Here is a 22,128-nt window from a genome sequence, read left to right as displayed (position 1 = left end):
CCGACTCACATCGATCCATCAGACTGTATAATCCAACCCAGCCGAACTTATCCGACTGCAACCATGCTCCACCCTACGTCATGTCAACCATGCTCCCGGTCAAGTCTCCCGGAAGCCGCACAAGCCCTCTGTGTATGCATGATCAGGGGCAGAGCTGCGGCTGGGCCAAACCAGGCCATGGCCCACCCAGCCCAGCAGGAATTCAATGAAGACTGGTACTGTATCTGGGCCCTGAAAGCGAAATTTCAATGGTATTGCCTAACCAGACCTGTTTTGGCCCGCCTAGAGAAGTGGCTGAAGCTCCGCCACTGTGCATGATCCTGCATTCCTGCCACAATGCGCTCCAGACTCCTCTGAGCCTTATACACATGATTCGCCATCCTCGGTTCCCGTTTGACTGCTAGCCAAACAACACCACTGCTGCCATGCCGCCATCTCCTTGGCGTACGAAGCAAAAAACAGAAGTAGTCCAAGCAATTCCATTACTATATCAGCTCCACACCTGTAGCACCCCGTGACTTCCTGACTAATTTTCTTGTTCTCTTTTTTTCCACTCTCGAGATAACCATGCTAGCAGTCAGCGAATCCCATGTTCCAACGCGCTGCAACACCTTCCAGAACCGATTTTTATTTCTTAACCAAATCTCATACTGGGCAGCTTGCCGTGGCAGCACCACTCCCCACCTAGGTTTTGACCTTCATAGCAGCTCTCTACCTAGGTTTCCGTCAACAGCTGCTTCCGCCATCCCACAGCGCACCAGCCAGCCCCTCTTGAGGCCAACCCGCCTCACTCGAGCCTCCAGTAGCTGTATGCTAGGTCTTCTACTGCTACCCACGAGCATGCGCACGTGCACGTGCCCCTGCCACATGCCACGTAAAATCGTCCGCAGCCACCACTAAGTTTTGCCAATCGAATCAATCTCGCCGAGATCACCCACAATGAGGGCCTCTGCTGCTGCACGTCTTCGCATTCCAATTGCTTCATCGTGCCCATACCTTGATAGCCACATCGCGTGCAGTCTCAAACTCATCGCCTCTGAACCCGATCTGATCTTCGTTCCTGCTGCCACGTGAATCATACGAAATTGGCACTCTTCCTCTAGATCAACAATCCGTGATACCACTTGTTAGAATAATCAAAGGCGTGTAGTCGATCTACGGAGGACCAAGCAATCTCACAAGGCACGACCGATTTGTTAATGAGGCTCACCGAACATCGGCTACATCCCTAGGGCCTGACTATGAGCACTCCTCCCACTGCTACAAGACCACACACCGGCCACCCGGGCGCCGTCACATGCCGCCGGCTCCCCCTGCATGCCTGTGCTATTATGTTGGCATGGATTATATATGTGTCTACCCCGACATTATATAAGAGGCCTAGGATACAAGTGTCCTACTCGAACATGTCTCTGTACCCTATCTACGCAGAGCTTGAATCCAAGTCTAACTGTAACCTGCCTTGTACAAGTATTCGACACAATTCCAACAGTTCCTCCTGTCTATAACAGGACTGCCCATGAGCTTGCTCAATATGGGTGTAGTGTGCCGTGTGGGGGTGTTCTGCAAGGCTCTGTCCCAACCTGCGTGTCCACGGCGGTGTTGCACGATTGTATACAAAATTATTTCTTCCTAAGTAATACACCTTTTCAAAACAAAACAAAAACTAATCATAAAACCACCTAAGGTTGTACAGAGGACAATTTATACAGTTCAAGTTTCCAACTCAGAATGTAGTTGAGGGCTGAAAGCTGAAGTGGACTTTTAAAAAGGAACATTCAACGTTCAAAATAATAATTAGCAAAGTAAACAAACTGCAATATTTGGTTGTAGCCAGAAAGTGGCACTCTGGCAGGTAAGGTATGTGCACTAAATAGCAATAATATTTGGTTGTAGCTTTGGATATACTAGTCGGGTAGTATCGAAATTACTAAATTTACTCATAGTTCTGGATAGACTTCTGGTCCAGAACAATTGTTATGCCATGAAGGATAAAATTTACTCAGTTGGCCTACAATTTGGTATTCCAGTTTACAAGTACTCCCTCCGTTCCAAAATAAGTGTCGCGGTTTTAGTTCAAATTTGAACTAAAAGCACGACACTAATTTTGGAATGGAGGGAGTAACTCCTAATTTCAGAACATAGTTGAATATTTGAGTACCACTACAGAAATATCCAGAGCAATGTATCTAAAAAGATTCATTACCTCTTCTGGAGTTAAAGGGCACTTCCCAATGAGCCGTCTTTCCCTATAGACAAGTTCTTTTTCTGCAAAATTTTCCTTGCGGTACTTGATCAGAATTTTCTGTTCCTGAGGTGTAAATATATCAATGCACCTGCATTTTTCATGTAGAAAATAAGCCATGGCCAGCAATGTAAAATGAAGATATGCAAAATAACCACTGCATTTATCAAATCTTTGTTATCAGCGATGTAGCATCAAGGTTTTGGACTCCAAATGCTAAAGAATCTCATGGGGCACCGAGATTTCCGGTTACTGCGGTAACCAGAAAATACAGGCCGTTACCGGAGGCTTTTTTAATGAATTTTGGATCCAAACAAAATTCAGTCAAAAATTATTGATTTTGAAATTCGGGATTTTTCACCCGGTATAGCGATTTCTCATGGGGTACCGAGATTCGCGGTAACCGGTTTTTTCTCCCGGTAACCACATCCCTGTGTAGCATAGCTTGTCTCTAGTAAAAAAACAAGCTGATCATCTTTAGAACTATAAAAATGCAATATAAATGTATCCCAAAATTCTAGTACAAGAGAGCACAAATGACCATGATACAGAAGATCAATGATGTGAGTTTATCATTTCCTATCTTACTTCTAAAGGTTTTGAGTTGGTGGCAGATTCAGCCACCCTTCTCTACTCTCACATGTGGGATCTTTTTGCCAAAAAGGCAGAAATAAACTATTGAGGCAGCAGCGGAGTCAAACTCGGCACCTTATCAAGAGGGTTCTAGCTTCTTACCATCTAATCCATACACAAAGGGTATAACAAAGAAATCAAACGGTATTTATTAAACTAACCCACAATCGAAGTGCTGTGTTTTTATTTTATTTTGAGAGGATTGTTATACAACCAAATGGGAAGCTGGAACGTAGGGTCTCTGACAGGGAAGCTTCGGGAGCTAGTTGATGCAGCAGTGAGGAGAGGTGTTGATATCCTTTGCGTCCAAGAAACCAAATGGAGAGGACAGAAGGCGAAGGAGGTAGAGGATACCGGCTTCAAGCTGTGGTACACGGGGACGGCTGCAAACAGAAATGGCGTAGGCATCTTGATCAACAAGAGCCTCAAGTATGGAGTGGTAGACGTCAGGAGACGTGGGGACCGGATTATCCTGGTCAAGCTGGTAGCTGAGGACTTGGTTCTCAATGTTATCAGCGCATATGCCCCGCAAGTAGGCCACAATGAGAACACCAAGAGGGAGTTCTGGGAAGGCTTGGAAGACATGGTTAGGAGTGTACCGATTGGTGAGAAGCTCTTCATAGGAGGAGACCTCAATGGCCACGTGGGTACGTCTAACACAGGTTTTGAAGGGGCGCATGGGGGCTTTGGCTATGGCATCAGGAATCAAGAAGGAGAAGATGTCTTAAGCTTTGCTCTAGCCTACAACATGATTGTAGCTAACACCCTCTTTAGAAAGAGAGAATCACATCTGGTGACTTTTAGTAGTGGCCAACACTCTAGCCAGATTGATTTCATCCTCTCGAGAAGAGAAGATAGGCGTGCGTGCCTAGACTGTAAGGTGATACCTGGGGAGAGTGTTGTACCCCAGCATAAGCTGGTGGTTGCTGACTTCCGCTTTCAGATTCGTGTCCAGCGGGATAAGCGTGCCAAGGTCGCTAGAACGAAGTGGTGGAAGCTCAAGGGGGAGGTAGCTCAGGTGTTCAAGGAGAGGGTATTTAAGGAGGGCCCTTGGGAGGAAGGAGGGGATGCGGACAATGTGTGGATGAAGATGGCGACTTGCATTCGTAAGGTGGCCTCGGAGGAGTTTGGAGTGTCCAGGGGAAGGAGAAGCGAAGATAAGGATACCTGGTGGTGGAATGATGATGTCCAGAAGGCGCTTAAAGAGAAGAAAGATTGCTTCAGACGCCTATACCTGGATAGGAGTGCAGACAACATAGAGAAGTACAAGATGGCGAAGAAGGCCGCAAAGCGAGCTGTTGGTGAAGCAAGGGGTCGGGCATATGAGGACCTCTACCAACGGTTAGGCACGTAGGAAGGTGAAAGGGACATCTATAAGATGGCTAAGATCCGGGAGAGGAAGACGAGGGATATTGGCCAAGTCAAATGCATCAAGGACGGAGCAGGCCAACTCTTGGTGAAGGACGAAGAGATTAAGCATAGATGGCGGGAGTACTTCGACAAGCTGTTCAATGGGGAGAATGAGAGTTCTACCATTGAACTGAATGACTCCTTTGATGAGACCAGCATGCGTTTTGTGCGGCGCATCCAGGAGTCTGAGGTGAAGGAGGCTTTAAAAAGGATGAAAGGAGGCAAGGCGATGGGCCCTGATTGTATCCCCATTGAGGTGTGGAAAGGTCTCGGGGACATAGCGATAGTATGGCTAACCAAGCTTTTCAACCTCATTTTTCGGGCAAACAAGATGCCAGAAGAATGGAGACGGAGTATATTAGTACCAATCTTCAAGAACAAGGGGGATGTTCAGAGTTGTACTAATCACCGTGGAATTAAGCTGATGAGCCATACAATGAAGCTATGGGAGAGAGTCATTGAGCACCGCTTAAGAAGAATGACAAGCGTGACCAAAAATCAGTTTGGTTTCATGCCTGGGAGGTCGACCATGGAAGCCATTTTCTTGGTACGACAACTTATGGAGAGATATAGGGAGCATAAGAAGGACTTGCATATGGTGTTCATTGACTTGGAGAAGGCCTATGATAAGATACCGCGGAATGTCATGTGGTGGGCCTTGGAGAAACACAAAGTCCCAGCAAAGTACATTACCCTCATCAAGGACATGTACAATAATGTTGTGACAAGTGTTCGAACAAGTGATGTCGACACCGATGACTTCCCGATTAAGATAGGACTGCATCAGGGGTCAGCTTTGAGCCCTTATCTTTTTGCATTGGTGATGGATGAGGTCACAAGGAGTATACAAGGAGATATCCCATGGTGTATGCTCTTTGCGGATGATGTGGTGCTAGTTGACGATAGTCGGACGGGGGTAAATAGGAAGTTAGAGTTATGGAGACAAACCTTGGAATCGAAAGGGTTTAGGCTTAGTAGAACTAAAACCGAGTACATGATGTGCGGTTTCAGTACTACTAGCTGTGAGGAGGAGGAGGTTAGCCTTGATGGCCAGGTGGTACCTCGGAAGGACACCTTTCGGTATTTGGGGTCAATGTTGCAGGAGGATGGGGGTATTGATGAAGATGTGAACCATCGAATCAAAGCCGGATGGATGAAGTGGCGCCAAGCTTCTGGCATTCTCTGTGACAAGAGAGTGCCACAAAAGCTAAAAGGCAAGTTCTACAGGACGGCGGTTCGACCCGCAATGTTGTATGGCGCGGAGTGTTGGCCGACTAAAAGGCGACATGTTCAACAGTTAGGTGTGGCGGAGATGCGTATGTTGAGATGGATGTGTGGCCACACGAGGAAGGATCGAGTCCGGAATGATGATATACAAGATAGAATTGGGGTAGCACCAATTGAGGAGAAGCTTGTCCAACATCGTTTGAGATGGTTTGGGCATATTCAGCGCAGGCCTCCAGAAGCTCCAGTGCATAGCGGACGGCTAAAGCGTGCGGAGAATGTCAAGAGAGGGCGGGGTCGACCGATTTTGACATGGGAGGAGTCCGTTAAGAGAGACCTGAAGGATTGGAGTATCGACAAAGAGCTAGCTATGGACAGGGGTGCGTGGAAGCTTGCTATCCATGTGCCAGAGCCATGAGTTGGTTGCGAGATCTTATGGGTTTCACCTCTAGCCTACCCCAACTTGTTTGGGACTAAAGGCTTTGTTGTTGTTGTTGTTGTTGTTGTTGTTGTTGTTGTAGGATTGTTATACAACCCAAATCAGGATGAAGCCTAAGTTAGATGGTATAAACTATTTAACTGTTTTTCAGATTTGCGAGCACATTGATTTATTATGAGCCCAGTGCAAGCCACAGGCACTTTGCTAGTTTGGTTAATGACGTCATTTCAAAAATTTGATGAAAACTTGAGTAATGTTATGATGTCTAAGGCTCTACAATGCTCTTGTTAGCTTTTCTGTAGCCTAGAATGAACTGCAATAAAGAATACATGGATGCGCTTCTCCATTTCTGGATGCATAGCAAAGCATATATGATGACAACTGAATAACAAACTGACTATTATAAATGTGAATGACTGAATTGTGTAATCACACAGTGTGGTTAGTCAATGTTCTACCCAGCAAAAGCAAGCATATCCATCTCAAACCGAAGATGAATCGACATGAAATGGCCTTCTGAGCGGAGCTTATTCACTATCTCACTGCTTGTTTTCATGATGTTTGGCTTGAATCGTAATGCATGATAATTCACCCGGCATCGAAGTCTCTGGATCTCTGGATCATTTATATCTTCTGCCAAGCGATGTGAAAATGGAGTTAAATAGATAGCCCCATAACTCTTCATCTTCTCTAAAGCAACTGTCGTATACCAAGTTACCGGTGCATCTCGAGGTGGCCGGATCTGTTAGCAACACATATTAGTCTCTGGAGTTATTCACTCGTATAACTGAAACTAGTGAGCTTTCTTTCACCTGGTAGGCTTTCAGCTTCTTAGCTTTTCTGTTTGTAATGATATCTGGGACGCTCGTAGCAATACGGACATCATATTTTAATGTCTTGATGAAGTGAGGAACATCATAAATACCTATGAAACCACTGGTTGCATGTATAAATAGAAACCATAAGTAAAAACATCAACCAGGAACCACATGCCAAGATCATTCAGAACAAACCAAAAATGCTGACAAAAAGGCAGTTTCAAATATATAGAACAGCACTGAAATTAAGTGTTCTTACGAGGAATGAAGCACACTACATGTAAATCATTTGTGAAGCCTATTATCTTACTTGATTCCTGTAACAGAAAGATACTCCCTCTGTAACTTAATATAAGACGTTTTTTCACTGTCATGGTGTCAAAAAATGTCTTGTATTAAGTTACGGAGGGAGTACCACGTAGCTGGAACTCAAAAATCGAACAAACAGTACTTAATTTTGAGAATATGCAGAAGTGTCTTTTGCTTAAGAAATGGAAATAATCTGTTTACAGATGAAGGACTAATTCAGTTTTACAAGATTTTCAAATCAGAGGAATAGAAAAAGTAAAGGAATAAGATGCCCTACCCAGGGCTTCGCCCTTTTAGGTCTCTGAAAAACCAGTTGACATGTGCGACCCAATCAAGGACGCAGTACTTCTGCCTGAGTTCCTCTGGATCCTACTCGTCAGGATTACCGTGCTCTCTAATCCTTAGGAATTTTCAATGAGGCCTTACCAAATACTAAGAATCCTAAGGAATCAGGTCAATATGGACGGACACAAGCCTAAGGAATCAAGTACTTCTATTCCTATGAAACGAATGCTAAACATATGAAGAAAATCCCATAGGAATCCTCCAAAATTTCCTCCAAACCGAATGAGCCCGAAAAGAAAAACGACGATAAAAGGATTTGCCTGGCATTAGATTGCAGCACAAAGAGGAACTTATGTCATAGAAACAACTTAATTCTGGCATTACTGCATAGCTACAGGTAGAAGGTCTAAGCAATGAAAAGTAAATGTAAATGCCACATATACAACTATTACACAATTTTATAGTGTAATGCGGGGCAATTGGTTTTGTGCCATTTGTCCAACCCGAAATGCTAAGAGTTACTTTTAAATGGCTTGTACTGAATATGCCAATGATTCCATTACTTGCATAAGTATTCTAGTCATGACACTGCATTTGTAAAACTTGGTCGGAAATTGCACATTTAGAATACCTTTTATAATTATGAAGCAGCATTCGTAAAACCTGGTTCAAAATGCCAACTAGCCGAGGCCAAGAAGGTTCTGACTGACTTAAATTTTAGATTTTCTCATTTTACAGGGGGGTAATCTCCAGCCCAAGCATGTATGGACAATGGCCCCAAAGATGCTGCAACAGAGCTCGCAACAAGGACCAAACAGCACAATTGCATGATAGCCACATTGATGAGTTGGGCAACAACAGACGCACATGTGATATGGCAGCAGAGTGCATGAACCGCTCAGGACTCAAGACTCCATAAAATGGTGGCACAAACTAGGCAAGGCACCCACATATGGCAAAGGTCACAGTGTCAACGTGTGCGAGCCAGTGTGGCTAAGCGACAACAAAGCAGCAGCCAAGGAGTAACTACATAAGGTTAGGCAGTGATCGAGATGTGATTCGACGGCATTTGCCACACGAAGCAGTCAGCGGGCACATTGTTGTGATTGTGACTACATAGCCTGGCACTGCACCAGCAGAGTGGTGCGCAGCATCGTCTACTATGCGATTCTCATTGCCGACCTGTAATTCCCATAGTATGACTGCTTGATTGGCTCCCATAAGCCCCACTACTCGTGCATAGACCTTTCAGTGGCACCATCGATGGAGAAGGCAATGGTGCCACGCCCCTCGATGCGCACCACGGATCTATCACCGAAACGCACAGTTCCAACGATCCATATGTCAAGCTCGGTGAAGGCTGCGAGATCACCGGTCATGCGATTTGACACACCGGTGTCAAGGTAGCACACCGTGTCCCGAGGCTCGTCGTCGCCGGCGGGGACGACATTTACCTTCTCTTCGTTGAGAAAGATCACGGGGCACGTCCACTTGTGGGGCTCAGATCCGCTGCCATGGCGAGACTGGAATCGCTGTCGTGGCAACCAATTCGCTGACATGGCAGGATTTTCCACTGCAGCTATGGGAGGGTGCGAAACCGCTACCATGGCAGCGAAATTCGCGGCCGTGGCAGAGATCTCCACGACATCGGCCAGCAGCAAGTCCGGATCAGCCTCCTTGTCGGCTCGAGCAAGGAGTGCCTCCTCCCTCTTCTTTTTCCTGCATTCACGGGCCCAATGGCCCTTTATGCCACAGTAGCGGCATTTGTCTTTGTCGCCGCCGCTCTTGTGGTCATGGCCGTTCTCGCATCCACCTCCGCGGGCACCGCCCCACGAGCACTGCCCCTCAGGCGGTTGTTCCGCCCGCCAGAGGAAGAGCTGTTGTTGCCTCGGGGTTGCTACTTCCGGGCCTCCCACTCCTTCGTGAGAAGCAGGCCTTCGTTGTTAGACCTTTCAACCTGAGCATTGATAGTTGTGGATGACACTAGGAGAGTTGGGACAATTTTCGTTGGTTTATTTCTCACACAATGCCATGCCAACCTGAGGGGTTGGGGATACATATTTATAGACTGCTAGCCAGCCAAGGCATATGCTAAGATGCTGCTAAGATGCCAGTCTAAGATGCTAGTCTAAGATGCTAACTGACAGTCCTTGATGGTCAAGAACAGAACTCTATCCTAACAGTCAGTCCTTGATGGTCCAGGACTTTATCCTCCTAACTGCCACAAGGACCATGTGCTGCAGCCCCACAAGGACCCTAGTACACAGACTTATCCATCATTCTCCCCCTAAGTCTTGTACGTCGTCTTGTGGGAGAGTTGAATCATCCCAATCCTGGAGCAAAGTTCGAGGAACTTGACCCTCCCAAGGGGCTTGGTGAGCAGGTCTGCGAGCTGATCCTTGGTGTTGATGTAGCTCGCCTCGATGCTCCCTTCTTCCACACAGCTGCGGATGAAGTGATACCTCAGTCGGATGTGCTTGCTCCGTTCGTGGAACACAGGGTTCTTTGCCAGGGCCAGGGCGGACTTGCTGTCCACCAGGAGCTGCACCGTTTTGGTGTCTTGAACGAGAAGATCACCAAGCAGTCGAGCAAGCCAGAGCGCCTGAGTACAGGCGGTGGAGGCCGCTATGTACTCAGCCTCACAGCTGGACAGGGCCACCACCTGCTGCTTGACTGATTGCCAGCTCACGAGACACTTGCCGAGGAAGAGGAGGATCCCGCTCGTGCTCTTGCTGGTGTCGATGTCGCCGGCGTGGTCGCTGTCGCTGTACCCGACGAAGTGTGCCGCCCCAGGGCACCTAGGGTAATGGAGGCCGTGGTCGAGGGTCCCTGCTATGTAGCGGACGATCCTCTTCACTGCTTGCTGGTGTTCCGACGTTGGTCGCTCCATGAACCGACTGACATAGCCGACGGAGAATGCCAAGTCCGGCCGTGTGTGAGTGAGGTAGCGAAGGCTCCCCACAAGGCGTCGGTACTGCGTAGCATCCACTTCCTCCGTCGTGCTGTCGCGACTTAGTTTCAGCCTCTCCTCCATCGGAGTGAGAGCTGGATGGCAGTCGGTGAGCCGAGCTAGCTCAACGATGCGCTTGGCGTAGGCGGACTGTCGAAGCGCGATCCCGGAGTGGTCCTGGTGCACCTCAATCCCTAGATAGAAGGAGAGGAGCCCCAAGTCACTCATCTGGAACGTGGCCTTCATGTCTTCCTTGAACGCCGCCACCTCTGCATCTTTGGTGCCGGTGATCACCAGGTCGTCAACGTAGACGCCCACCAGCAGGGCATTTCCTCCACTCCCCCGTCGGTAGACGGCAGCCTCATGCGGGCTCTGCTCGAAACCCATCTTCTTCAGCGTGGAGTCCAGCTTGGCGTTCCACGCCCTGGGTGCCTGCCGCAGGCCATAGAGAGCCTTGCGCAGGCGGAGCACCTTGCCCTCCTGGCCGGGAATCGTAAACCCCGGTGGCTGATGCACGTAGACTTCCTCCTTCAAGTCGCCATTGAGGAATGCCGACTTAACGTCCATGTGGTGGACACGCCAGCCCTCCTGGGCAGCCAGCGCAAGGAGAAGTCGCACGGACTCCATCCGTGCCACGGGAGCGAAAGCGTCGTCGAAGTCGACTCCTTCCTGCTGCAAGAAGCCTCGGGCCACCAAACGAGCCTTGTGCTTGATGATGGCGCCGGCTCCATCCCTCTTCAGCTTGAACACCCACTTAAGGGTGATTGCGCGGTGACCTCGAGGGAGATCAGCAAGCTCCCAGGTGCGGTTTTGCTTGACCGCATCCATCTCCAACTTCATCGCGGCGCGCCATGCCGCGTCTCTCTCGGCCTCTGCAAAGGACCGTGGTTCGCCGTCTTCACACACGAGCTGTAGCTGCGCCTCCAGGTCACGTGGCACCAGTCCTGGCACCGGCTGGTCGCCGAGCACATTATCCATCGTACGGTACCGCAGCGGTTCGCCTCCATACCATGCGTCGACCCGCTCCTCGTCGTGAGTGAGCGGGGAAGCGAACTTCATCGGGTTGTGCTCTGCGTGAGCTGGTGCTGATGAAGACGAGCCCGGAGTGGCGACCGCCGGGGCTGGAGTATGCGGCGTCGCCGGTTGTGGTGTCGTCGGTGTAGCAGGCGCCGGAGTCGATGTAGTTTTGGGGGCCGGGGTAGACGTGCCCAGTGAAGAGGAGCTGCTTGCTTCCCCAGCTTCCTTGAAGTGAGCGTACTCGACAATGAAGTCGTCATACGTCGGCGTCGAGCCGTCGTCCACCGCCTTGTCCCATTGCCACCCTCGCCCTTCGTTGAACACGACGTCTCGCGCTGTGCGCACACGTTGTGTCTTTGGGTCGAGGATGCGGTAGGCCTTTGAGCCCTCCGCGTAGCCGATGAAGACTCCCGGAGTGCTCCTGTCGTCGAGCTTGCCGATGTGGCCGAGCTCCTTGGCGAACGCAAGGCAGCCAAAGACCCGCAAATGAGAGACCGCCGGCTTCCGCCCATGCCAGGCCTCGTACGGAGTTCTGCCGTCGAGTGCCTTAGTAGGAGAGCGGTTGAGGATGTAGACGGCCGTTAGCACCGCCTCTCCCCAGAAGACAGCCGGCATCCCTCTCTGCTTGAGGAGAGCCCGAGCCATCCCCACAACCGTCTGGTTGCGCCGCTCGACGACGCCGTTTTGCTGCGGGCTGTACGGCGCGGAGTAGTGGCGCTGGATGCCCTCATCGGCGCAGTACGACGCGAATTCAGCCGTCGTGAACTCGCCGCCGTTGTCAGTGCGCAACACGCGCAATTTGCGGCCGCTCTCCGCCTCCACACCAACCTGCGCGCGCCTGATGGCGTCCGCCGCTTCTCCCTTACTGCCGAGGATCATCACCCACATGTAGCGGGAGAGATCGTCGACGAGCAGCAGGAAGTAGCGTCGACCTCCTGGTGTGGCTGGCGTCACCGGGCCGCACAGGTCTCCGTGCACGAGCTCCAGCTTCTCCTTAGCCCGAAAACTCGCCTGTTGGGGAAAGGGGAGTCGTCTCTGCTTTGTCAGTACGCAGATGTCGCAGAACTGCTCCACATGGTCGAGGCATGGCAGGCCTCGCACCATCTCCTTGGCACTTAGACGCTTCAGGGCCTCAAAGTGAAGGTGCCCAAAGCGCTCATGCCACTGCCACGCCTCGTCGTCTCGACGGACAGCGAGACAGACCGGTTGTGCCACCTCCACATCAAGGACGTAGAGTCGATTTTCACCTCTGGGCACCTTGGCGAGAAGGCGACGCTGGCGATCCCAGATGCGTAGGACCCCATGCTCAATCAGCACGCGTGAGCCGTTCTCATCCAGCTGTCCCAAGCTGATGATGGAATTCCTTAGCGCGGGGATGTAGTAGACACCGGTGAGCAGCCGGTGCTCTCCCATCTTGGTGGTGAAGATGACGGAGCCGACGCCCTTTATCTCCACAGCGGAGGCATCCCCGAACTTGACGGAGCCTCGCGCATCGGAGTCGAGCTCGGCGAAGAATTCCCTTCGACCGGTCATGTGGTGGGTGGCGCCGGTGTCGAGGCACCACCCCGTAGCCTTGTCCTTCTCGGAGCCATCGCCGAGAAGAGCGTGTGCTTTTGGCTCATCGAGGTGGATGAAAGCCTTTGCGACTGGAGTCGCCGAGGGTAGCTCAATGCTTGCATGCGCCATGAACAGAGCCGTCTCCTCCTCCTTCGCCTGTGCGACGTGAGCCTGGCCTTGTCGTGGTTGCCGACACTCATTGGCCCAATGGCCAAACCGGCCACAGTTGTGGCAACTGTTGTCTTGTGCCGGCCTGGGCTTGCCAGCGGGGCCGTCCTTGGCGCCTCCGCGGGCGTCACCTTCGGCACGTCCTTGTGCCTTGCCCGGGGGGCCTCTTCGCGCCTTACGCTGCTTGCCACGCTTGCGGCCGCCCGTCGAGGAGGAAGGCTCCCCCTTCTTCTTGTCACCAAGGCTGGGATCCCACTGCTCCCGAGTTAGGAGCAGCTTCCCGCCGGTGGTGACGGGCCCCGAGGGGGCTGTGGCTCGTCGGTGTCGACGACCTTGAGTCGACCTATCGCCTCCTCGATCGTCATCGTGGAGAGGTCCAGCAACGACTCGATCGAGCGAGCCATCTGCTTGTACTTCTCGGGAATGCACCGAAAAAGCTTCTCGACAGCTCTCTCCTCGGTGTAGGTGGCATCGCCAAACTTCACCATCTTCTGCAGCAGAGTGTTGAGACGGAGAGCAAAGTCATCAACGTCCTCACCTGGCTTGAAGCCCAGGTTCTCCCACTCCTTACGAAGTGCCTGCAGGGTGGACTTGCGAGCACGGTCGCTGCCGATGCGTGCTGCGGCGATGGCGTCCCAAGCCTCCTTGGCAGTCCGCTTGTTGGAAAGCGAGAACTGCATCTCGGGCGGGACTGCGGCGATGAGGGCGTCCAGCGCCCGTCGATCCTCTAGGTGGTCGACGTTGCTGTCCTGGACTGCCTCCCACATGCGCCGCACCTGGAGCCTGACCTTCATGATCCCGGCCCACTCGACGTAGTTGGTTTTAGTGAGGGTAGGCCACCCAACACTGGAACCAACATCCCTGACCACAGTCCGGACCTCGTAGAGGCCGCGGTCCTGGTCGTTGCAGCCGCCGTCGCGGTGCACGCCTCCACCTGGAGCGCGGGCGTGCTCGGCTGCCCACTGCGCCGTCCGCTCCTGCGCCACTTTGGCGCGATCTGCGTCGGCGCCGTCGTCCGCGGGCGCGGAGCTGCTGGAGCTGCCGGGGCTGCCGCGGAGTGCCTTGGCATCCGCCGTAGCCTCACGGGCTGCTTCTGCTGCTGCTGCTGCTTCTACCTCCGCCCTGGCTGCTTCTACCTCCGCTCTGGCTGCTGCCAGCTCCGCTGCAGCCAGCCTCGACACTCTTGCCGCCGCAGCAGCCGCTGCTACAGCCGCTCGCTCACGCTCCTCTGCCACGGCGCGCTCGGCCTCTTGCCGGCGCCGCATGCTCGAGGTAGCCGTGTGCTGAGAGCGACTTGGGCTGCTCACAGGAAATGCTCAGGGTGCAGGTTAACGAGGCTCTGATACCACTTGTTAGACCTTTCAACCTGAGCATTGATAGTTGTGGATGACACTAGGAGAGTTGGGACAATTTTCGTTGGTTTATTTCTCACACAATGCCATGCCAACCTGAGGGGTTGGGGATACATATTTATAGGCTGCTAGCCAGCCAAGGCATATGCTAAGATGCTGCTAAGATGCCAGTCTAAGATGCTAGTCTAAGATGCTAGTCTAAGATGCTAACTGACAGTCCTTGATGGTCAAGAACAGAACTCTATCCTAACAGTCAGTCCTTGATGGTCCAGGACTTTATCCTCCTAACTGCCACAAGGACCATGTGCTGCAGCCCCACAAGGACCCTAGTACACAGACTTATCCATCATTCGTGAGAAGCAGGCGGTCACCCTAACCGTTGTTGTTGTCGTGAGTGTCATTGAGACGGTCTTCGACCACGCGAAGCTGCCGGGTGACTTCGTCCAGAGACAACATGCTCACGTCGAGCAGTGTCTCAATGGCAATGGCGACCTGCACGGATTGGGATGGCACAACACGGAGGAACTTGGCTACTACCTTGGGCTCCTCCAGCGTGTCACCGAGCGCGCGCAGGTTGGTGACGTTCCCAGAGAAGTCAGCGATGGTCTTGCCGTCACGGAAGGAGATGCCCCCGAAGTCATGCCGCAGCTTATGTGTGTTTGCCTCGCGCACCCAGCTGGCACCCATGCGCTGCATTGCGATGGCATCCCACACAGCCTTGGCGTTCTCCTCCTCGTCAACGGCGTTCAGCACGTCTCGCGGGATGGTGATCATGGCATTGTGCTCGTCGTGGTAGGAGGCATTCCCAATGGACACGGCCTCCCACCAGCCATGGGCTTGAAGGTAAACCTTCATCAGCAGCGCCCACTCTGCATAGTTGGTGCGTGTCAGCATCGGGAGGGTGCCGCCAGAGGTCACCTGCTGCACCAACACTTCACCACCGCCACCGCCGCAGGTTCTACTCTGGCTCTGCTCCTGTGACTCCACGTGGAGGCGCAGGGGCATACGTGACCGATTGCCGGCGGCCAAAGTACCCGACATGGCTCTGATGCCACTTGTTGCCTCTCTAAGATGAAATTCAGCTCATGAGAGAGAGAGAGATTTGCGCAGCGTAAGCATTGTTGTTTTTCTGTTTCTCCTTTTATTTCTCAACAAACACAAGTCATGTCGCGGCCTACGCACTCCGATCGGATCATGCCATCCCGCGACCGAGCACATGCCCACGACGCCCTACAAACTAACCGCGAATCATGCAAAAACGGGTCTCGTGGTGTTGACTCTAAACAGAAATGTGCCAAAACGCTAACAAACTAAAAACGTTGTCATCGCAGCGAAATCGGCTGCCATGGCAGCCAAACCAGAAACGCTGCCATGGGACCCAGAACTAGATTATTCCAACAAAGCACAGGCTGGAGGGGGGCATTGAGAAAAGTTGTTGGAAGGAGAACTCACATCGAACAAAAGGAGGATATGCAAGCTCCCACCACATGAAGATTCCTCATCATAACTTCCAGCAGGCCAGGGAGCCGGGCAACCGCTCTTCAACCTGCTCCCGCAGCTCTGCCTCCACGATGCTCGGCTCGGGGTCCAAATCCCGAGACACAACCTTCACTGAAGCAGTAGTGGGAGTACCTGACGCACAGCCAATAGGCGCCAACCTCGAGTCCCCGCGTGATATCAAGACCCCTAGAAGGGGATGAATAGTTGCCCCAAGGCAACTTGGAGCTGCAACAACTCCCTCCTGGACAGCGATGACATGGAGAATTCCCAAATTTAACGTCCTCGCATGGGCCAAGCCGGCCCCTCCCTTCTCGACAGTCGTCTGGGCGGTTTTCCTCCTCTTACTCCCAATGATCACCTCGGAAGCTCTCCCCCCTCCTCAGTGGCTGCTGGCAGCTTCTGCTTCCCGGAGGTGTCACCCACTGCATCGACCCCAGAGAAGATGCTCCCGAGCGTTTTCCTCTTCCCTAAATTGGAGGAGCCGTTCGATGCCTGCCCCATGCCATTCAAACCGCTAGCGCTTGAAGTACTGGTCAGACCAGCAGCTGGCGCGGGAGCTTGGGCAGGCAGCCACCCAACGTCATGCCTAGTCCACGAGAAGGGGATATCAGGAGATAAAGGAGGCCACCTCCTGCAAAGCCACCAAAAAGGACAAATGAGGCGTGAAAGGGAAAAGGGTTAGCGGCCCGAAGGATAGCGCACTTACCTCATCCGGCTGGTTGGGATGCCCGAGGACAGGCTGACCCATCAGGTCGACGACCTTGGACTTCACAGGTTTGACCGCCCGTCTGTGCATCTCCTTCCCTTGAGCTCGTCCGGCGCCTCCCGGGTTGGATCCCCCAAGCCTGTGTACAATCACATAGGGCAGCACCTCAGTTTGATGGGTTGAACTCGATGTCTGATGAACGTCACCACCACACTCTCTCCAAGGAGGGCGCCTCGTGGAGCACGGTTATGCGTTTCCCCAAAAACTTCGCTACTACCTGCACCCTGAGAGTAGGTCGGGCTGCCCAGACATCATTGTACACCACATATTGGGTGTTGAAGGCCAGTAAGGCAGGGTTAGGGTTGTAGTAGTAGAACCAGTTATGGTGCCACCCTTGTTGGAGATGGTGGAGACCTTGGCCGCCTCAACCCCGGCATTACCCAAACTGAGATGCCGACTCCCCCAACTTGATATCATCCTGACACATGTATGGCTTAACGAAATACAGCCTCTTTCACTAGGCGAAATGAGCCTCAATCCCCAGAAAGCCCTCGTTGTAGGTGATGAAGCTTGCCACTTGATCCCGTTCAGATTTAAGTCGTGAAGCTCCAGCCCATAGTAATGGAGCAGTCCTCGGAGAAAGGGTTGGATCGGCAGGGAGAACCCCCTCTCAAAGAAAGGGACGAAGACCACCGCCTCCCCCTCTCAAGGTTCGGGGGTTGCCTCTCTTTTGGGCACCCGCCATTGGAGATTGAGGGAAAACACACCCGCCACCACCAGCTTCAATATCTTCGACGCCGTCATCTTCAAAGGACGCCAGGTGGCCGGATCTTCCTCCTCCACCTCCTAATTTCCCGCCGCCCCCAATGCCTCCTTCACCTCCTCGGCCGCGTCGGAGGGCCTGCTCCACCGCTCAGGTGGGCCCTCGGCTTGCCCACCGGAGCAAGATATTGTGAGGACGACGGCAACATATCTACAACAGTGGGATCCTTGGCAAAGGCTGATGGGGATGACATCGTCTCTACGGAAGAGCGTTGGCGGTGCAAGAGCAAGGAGCAGAGTGATGGTAAGGCGTGCTCCAGGAGTGAGACACACCCTCACAATGGCAGGCAAAACGCTGGGAAAGGGAAGGCGGCAGCAAGGAAGACGAAGGCAAGAAGGGCTTGGTAACCTCACTGCTCCTCATCGCCGCCTATCTTATAGGCAAAGGGGAAACCAAAACACCCCCACCCTCGGGAATCACCACATCAGCTCCGATGCAACCATTTAGAATGGTAACTCAGCACCCCACGCAAGCATGCCTTGGTTCCCAAACCTCCTAATGGCATCGCGAACATTGGACATCAAGACTTGGCGTACCGGCCCCTGTTTCGTCCCTTGCCCTCAGTCAATTAGAGGGCCAAGGACCATGAGAATCTTTCTCCTTGCAGTCGGTGGACCTTCGGTCAACACGGTGTACCATGAGAATCCTTCTCCTTGCAGTCGGTGGACCTTCGGTCAACACAGCGTACCCTCAACTGATCGCTGGTCAAGACTCGAAAAGGTTGGTCCTCAAATGTCTCGATCCAAGGTTTCACCTTCACATGGGAGCGAGTAGATCAAACAAGTCCCACGCAACCTCCCGGCAAGTAGGTCACGCGACACTCGGGGGCTACTAACAAGGACACAACATAAGGGCATGCCTGTCAACCAGAGGGCTCAACACATCCCATGATCAGGCGTGGAGTCAGCCACTCGAGCCTAGCAGTCGGTCAGGCATCGTGCCTACTTGAGAGGCATGGTAACGATGAGCTACCAGCACGACATGGTCCGACAGGACCAAGGGGCGCAACCCACAGATAATCCAACCCGAGCAGATAATCGTACCTCAGTTTGCAATATTGTCATGTCTGAGAGAAGAGATGCAGTCTCCTTCTGATACTCAAGGACATCGCCCTTCATGGATAGGAGGTCTTGGTATTCGGCCTCATCCATGCTTGGGTTTCCTCTTCACATCGTCACATCTAAATGATCCAAGGAATTTCACATTGAGACTTGCTCAACAAACTGCCCCAGTGGGAATTTCATGTTGAGACTTGCTCACAACCCGCCCTAGCGATCAAATCTCACCGCAGCAACCGAGACGCCGACAAGGTCTACAGAACGAATCTTGTATGGAATCTATACTACTATTAAACAAGAAAACATATTCATCCCTAACTGCACCCCATCTAATGCACACGAAACAACCCGAAACAATTAGAGCCTTAGATCAGGCCCACTCATATCAATCTAACCGTCAGGATTAACAACTAATCCTCATTGATGTGGGTTTAGCAATTTTAGGCGCCGGACGAAAACTCTGCCAGCATCGCTATCGATTCCAAAAAGAAAAGGAAACAAATCCCTACAATCACGTAACACCCAATCTTCTCCCGAACTGCCCCCGGTACACCCTCATGGGCGCCCTTCGCTCCAGCCCTTCCTGCCTCCTACACGTCGTCGCCGCCGCTCCCTCTTTCACGGGTCGCCGTGCTCCCTCCCTGCAGCCTCCGTCGTTCGCTGTTGCAGGCGCTTGACGCCCACGCGGTGCTGCTACCGCACGCAGCAGCACGGGTTCTGCGGCGGAGACGTGGAAGAAGGATGACGGGGAGGGGTCGTTGACGCTGACGAGCGCAGCTCCGAGAAGGCTCTTCAGACGAGGGTGCTTCTCTCCCTCTCACTCTCTATGTTCCTTTTTCCCTCTCTACTCTCCTGTCCCTCTCAAGGTGCAGCAAGGCGTCACGGCGGTGCCGGCATAAGGGCGTGGGTGGCGGCAGGATCAACTGCACGCTCTACACCCAATCTCTCTTTCTAACCTCTCTGTTCAGTAGGTTTGGGCGGAGGATCTCTCTTTCTAACCTCTAGCTATTTATTACAGTCTGTTGACGCATCAAAAACTTCATTAAGGATGGATTGTCTAATGGTGTGCTTCTTATATAGGTTGAAGATGGTTTCTGTGACCAAACTGGAATGATGCAATGGAGAGACCGAGGACATGGGGGAAGAGGCTGTGGCTGGGGCCTTTACCATGGCGAGAGTCAGGACGGCGGGCCTCCAATTGGCACTCTTCCATCGAATCACAGTGCTGAGCATCCGGTGGTGTCAAAGCCGCCTCCTGGTCCGCATATGCCGGATGGCAGAAAAGGATTTGCCAGAACAGCGCTTATATACCCATTTTTATGTGATCCCATGAAGAGGAAGGATAGTAATACCCTGATACATGCGTCATGTATACTGCATTACTGCTGGTCAATGGACATGTGAACCTGTCTTTTAGCAGCACATATATATGCTGGTTCATGTCATCTTTACTGCTTAACAACTTAACAACTTAACCACTCCTCCAGTCGATCGCTGCCGCTGCCCCGTTGAGGCCCTCAGAAAAGGTAGACAACATCCAGGAAAAGGTAGACTCGGCTCCTCCACTCATGCTTCTCTGAATTTATACAAGCTAAATTCGGAACATGGTTCTCTGAATTTCTACAGGCTAAATTCAGTACATGCTTCTCTGAATGTTGGCCTGCCAATTGGTATTGTATTGCAGACTTCAAAGGATTGTATGCAGACCATTTATGCCAATGGATTACTGCATTTTTATGTTAGTTTTAAGACTATTTGAATGTAAGGACTATACAGAATCTCTTTGACAATCTACGGCAAATCATTTTCTGCACAGACAATTCAATACAAGCTTTATGAATATCTGCAATACAAGAAGCAAAATTTGTTCTTATATGTTGGCCTGCCAATTAGTATCTGCAGCCTTGCATGCATGTTTTAAAAATGCTTAATCCAAGTGCCACTTCTGTACTAAATAAGCTGAACTTTGATTTAAATAACTAAATGTTGGTTTGCCAAAGTTTTCTTGTGATTGAATTATGGAACTTACATTGTCCAGTTTGCAACTTTACATATGGTCATGCAGTCATACCGTTCTGTCTATAGGTTCTTTTGTACTTATCTCATGTTTAACAGGTTTGGCTGTTCTTCCTCTATACAACTTCATCTTTTAGTATCGACCAATACTTCATAGTTAGCACATGGTTCTTCAATACTGCGGTAACAATTGAGGGGAATATTATGGTGCTCTAGGGCTTTATGTTATCTTACCGTACCATCCAATAAAAATTGATCCTCTTCTTCAATACCTGTCTAACCACCTCTGACTTGTTATTTGTTGGCTTGGCCTGTACTCTTTTCACATAGAGGTGTCAACTTGTGATGCAAGGTTTTGCCATGTTGTTGGTGAAAAGATATCTACATCGAAGACTATATACTTGGATTGCTTTAGGGAAGGTAATACATTTCGATTAAGAAGGGCAAACGAGCTGGTTCTTTGTTTATTTACTCTGGTGGCTCATGCCTATTATTATTCTTACCAGTAGCTCTTCTAATGTATAACTGGAGAATTTCATTGAATTTCACACAATTGAAATTATGTTTGCACCATCTATCTCATCGCATGGCATGTTTAGGCACCATGGCTCTACTACTACACAGCCACTTACCTTTGTGGACATCTGCCGAAATTTATTCAAAATAAATATTTGTAAGTTGAAAATTTCTTTTTGCCGGGCTAAAAGGACGAAAGTTGTCTGGGAAGAGATTGTTGTTATTGAAGGCTAACTATTGATTTTCAATAACTTCCTCTTTCTCTTGCTGGTATGCGGTTATTCATATGATAGCTGGTATTGCAAATGCAACTACCTACCCTTGCTCACCAAGCATTGACTAATTTTTGTCTTCATACATAATGATATGCTAAAATTTAGTTTTCCTTGCTTCGATAATAGTACCATGTCATTTATTTAGAATAGTACCAGGTCATTTACTGAGAATAGTACTGGATCATATATTCAATTTAATGTGCACATTGCAGTATTCCTTGGAACTCTAGCCTGACTTGTAGGTGAGTTAGAAATCTACTTCTAAGTTATGGGATGTCCGCCAAGCAACCAAAATTATTCTGGGAGTGCCAGTCTTGTTGGCCTTCTACTTGAAGAAGCTCGCCATCTACACCACAAGTCAGAGCGGGTGTTCCCCTACTCCATAGAGATGTGATACTCAACAACGTTGGTTCAGATGATGACGACGACAAAATAGAAAGATGATTCTGAGAAGTCGGACTTGTAAGAGAATAATCATAGTACTAAAAATATATGTAGATCTTGAGTATATAAAAACATTAAATAGTGATTGTAACTGAGTACCTGAACATGGTATTTAAGATTCATAGAATAAAAAGGGTACTAATAGTTTGAAACATGAATGCAATACCTTTACTTTGGTGGAAATTTATCTTTTTGTATACAACAATTCATTTTAAATATTTCTTGCTACTATCAGATTATTCTTTTACATACAAGTGAATTTTCACATATAATTGTAATATTAGTCTAGACGTGCGTTGCACGTGCACACTTACTTGTTTTACAAGGAAAAAAATCCCCAACAACCACATTGGTGGCTTCCGAACTACACTCGAATGGATTCG

The 22,128-nt window shown here is 50.6% G+C and overlaps 1 protein-coding gene across 1 annotated transcript in view; it reads right to left on the bottom strand.

Moving 5' to 3' along the window:
- LOC123092087 (O-fucosyltransferase 1) overlaps positions 1-22,128 on the bottom strand; it is a 61,834-nt gene that overhangs the window by 16,422 nt on the left and 23,284 nt on the right. The window contains exons 6-8 of the mRNA XM_044513769.1: positions 6,764-6,887; positions 6,410-6,693; positions 2,207-2,336 (exon numbers count right to left, since the gene is read on the bottom strand). Of these exons, the coding sequence (XP_044369704.1) occupies positions 2,207-2,336; positions 6,410-6,693; positions 6,764-6,887 (538 nt within the window). The remainder of the gene's footprint in view (positions 1-2,206; positions 2,337-6,409; positions 6,694-6,763; positions 6,888-22,128) is intronic.

The sequence above is a fragment of the Triticum aestivum genome, chromosome 4B (assembly GCF_018294505.1).
Source record: "Triticum aestivum cultivar Chinese Spring chromosome 4B, IWGSC CS RefSeq v2.1, whole genome shotgun sequence".
Classification (NCBI taxonomy): Eukaryota; Viridiplantae; Streptophyta; class Magnoliopsida; order Poales; family Poaceae; genus Triticum; species Triticum aestivum.
Note: the sequence above shows the minus strand (reverse complement) of the source record. Positions and strands in the feature narration are given on the sequence as shown.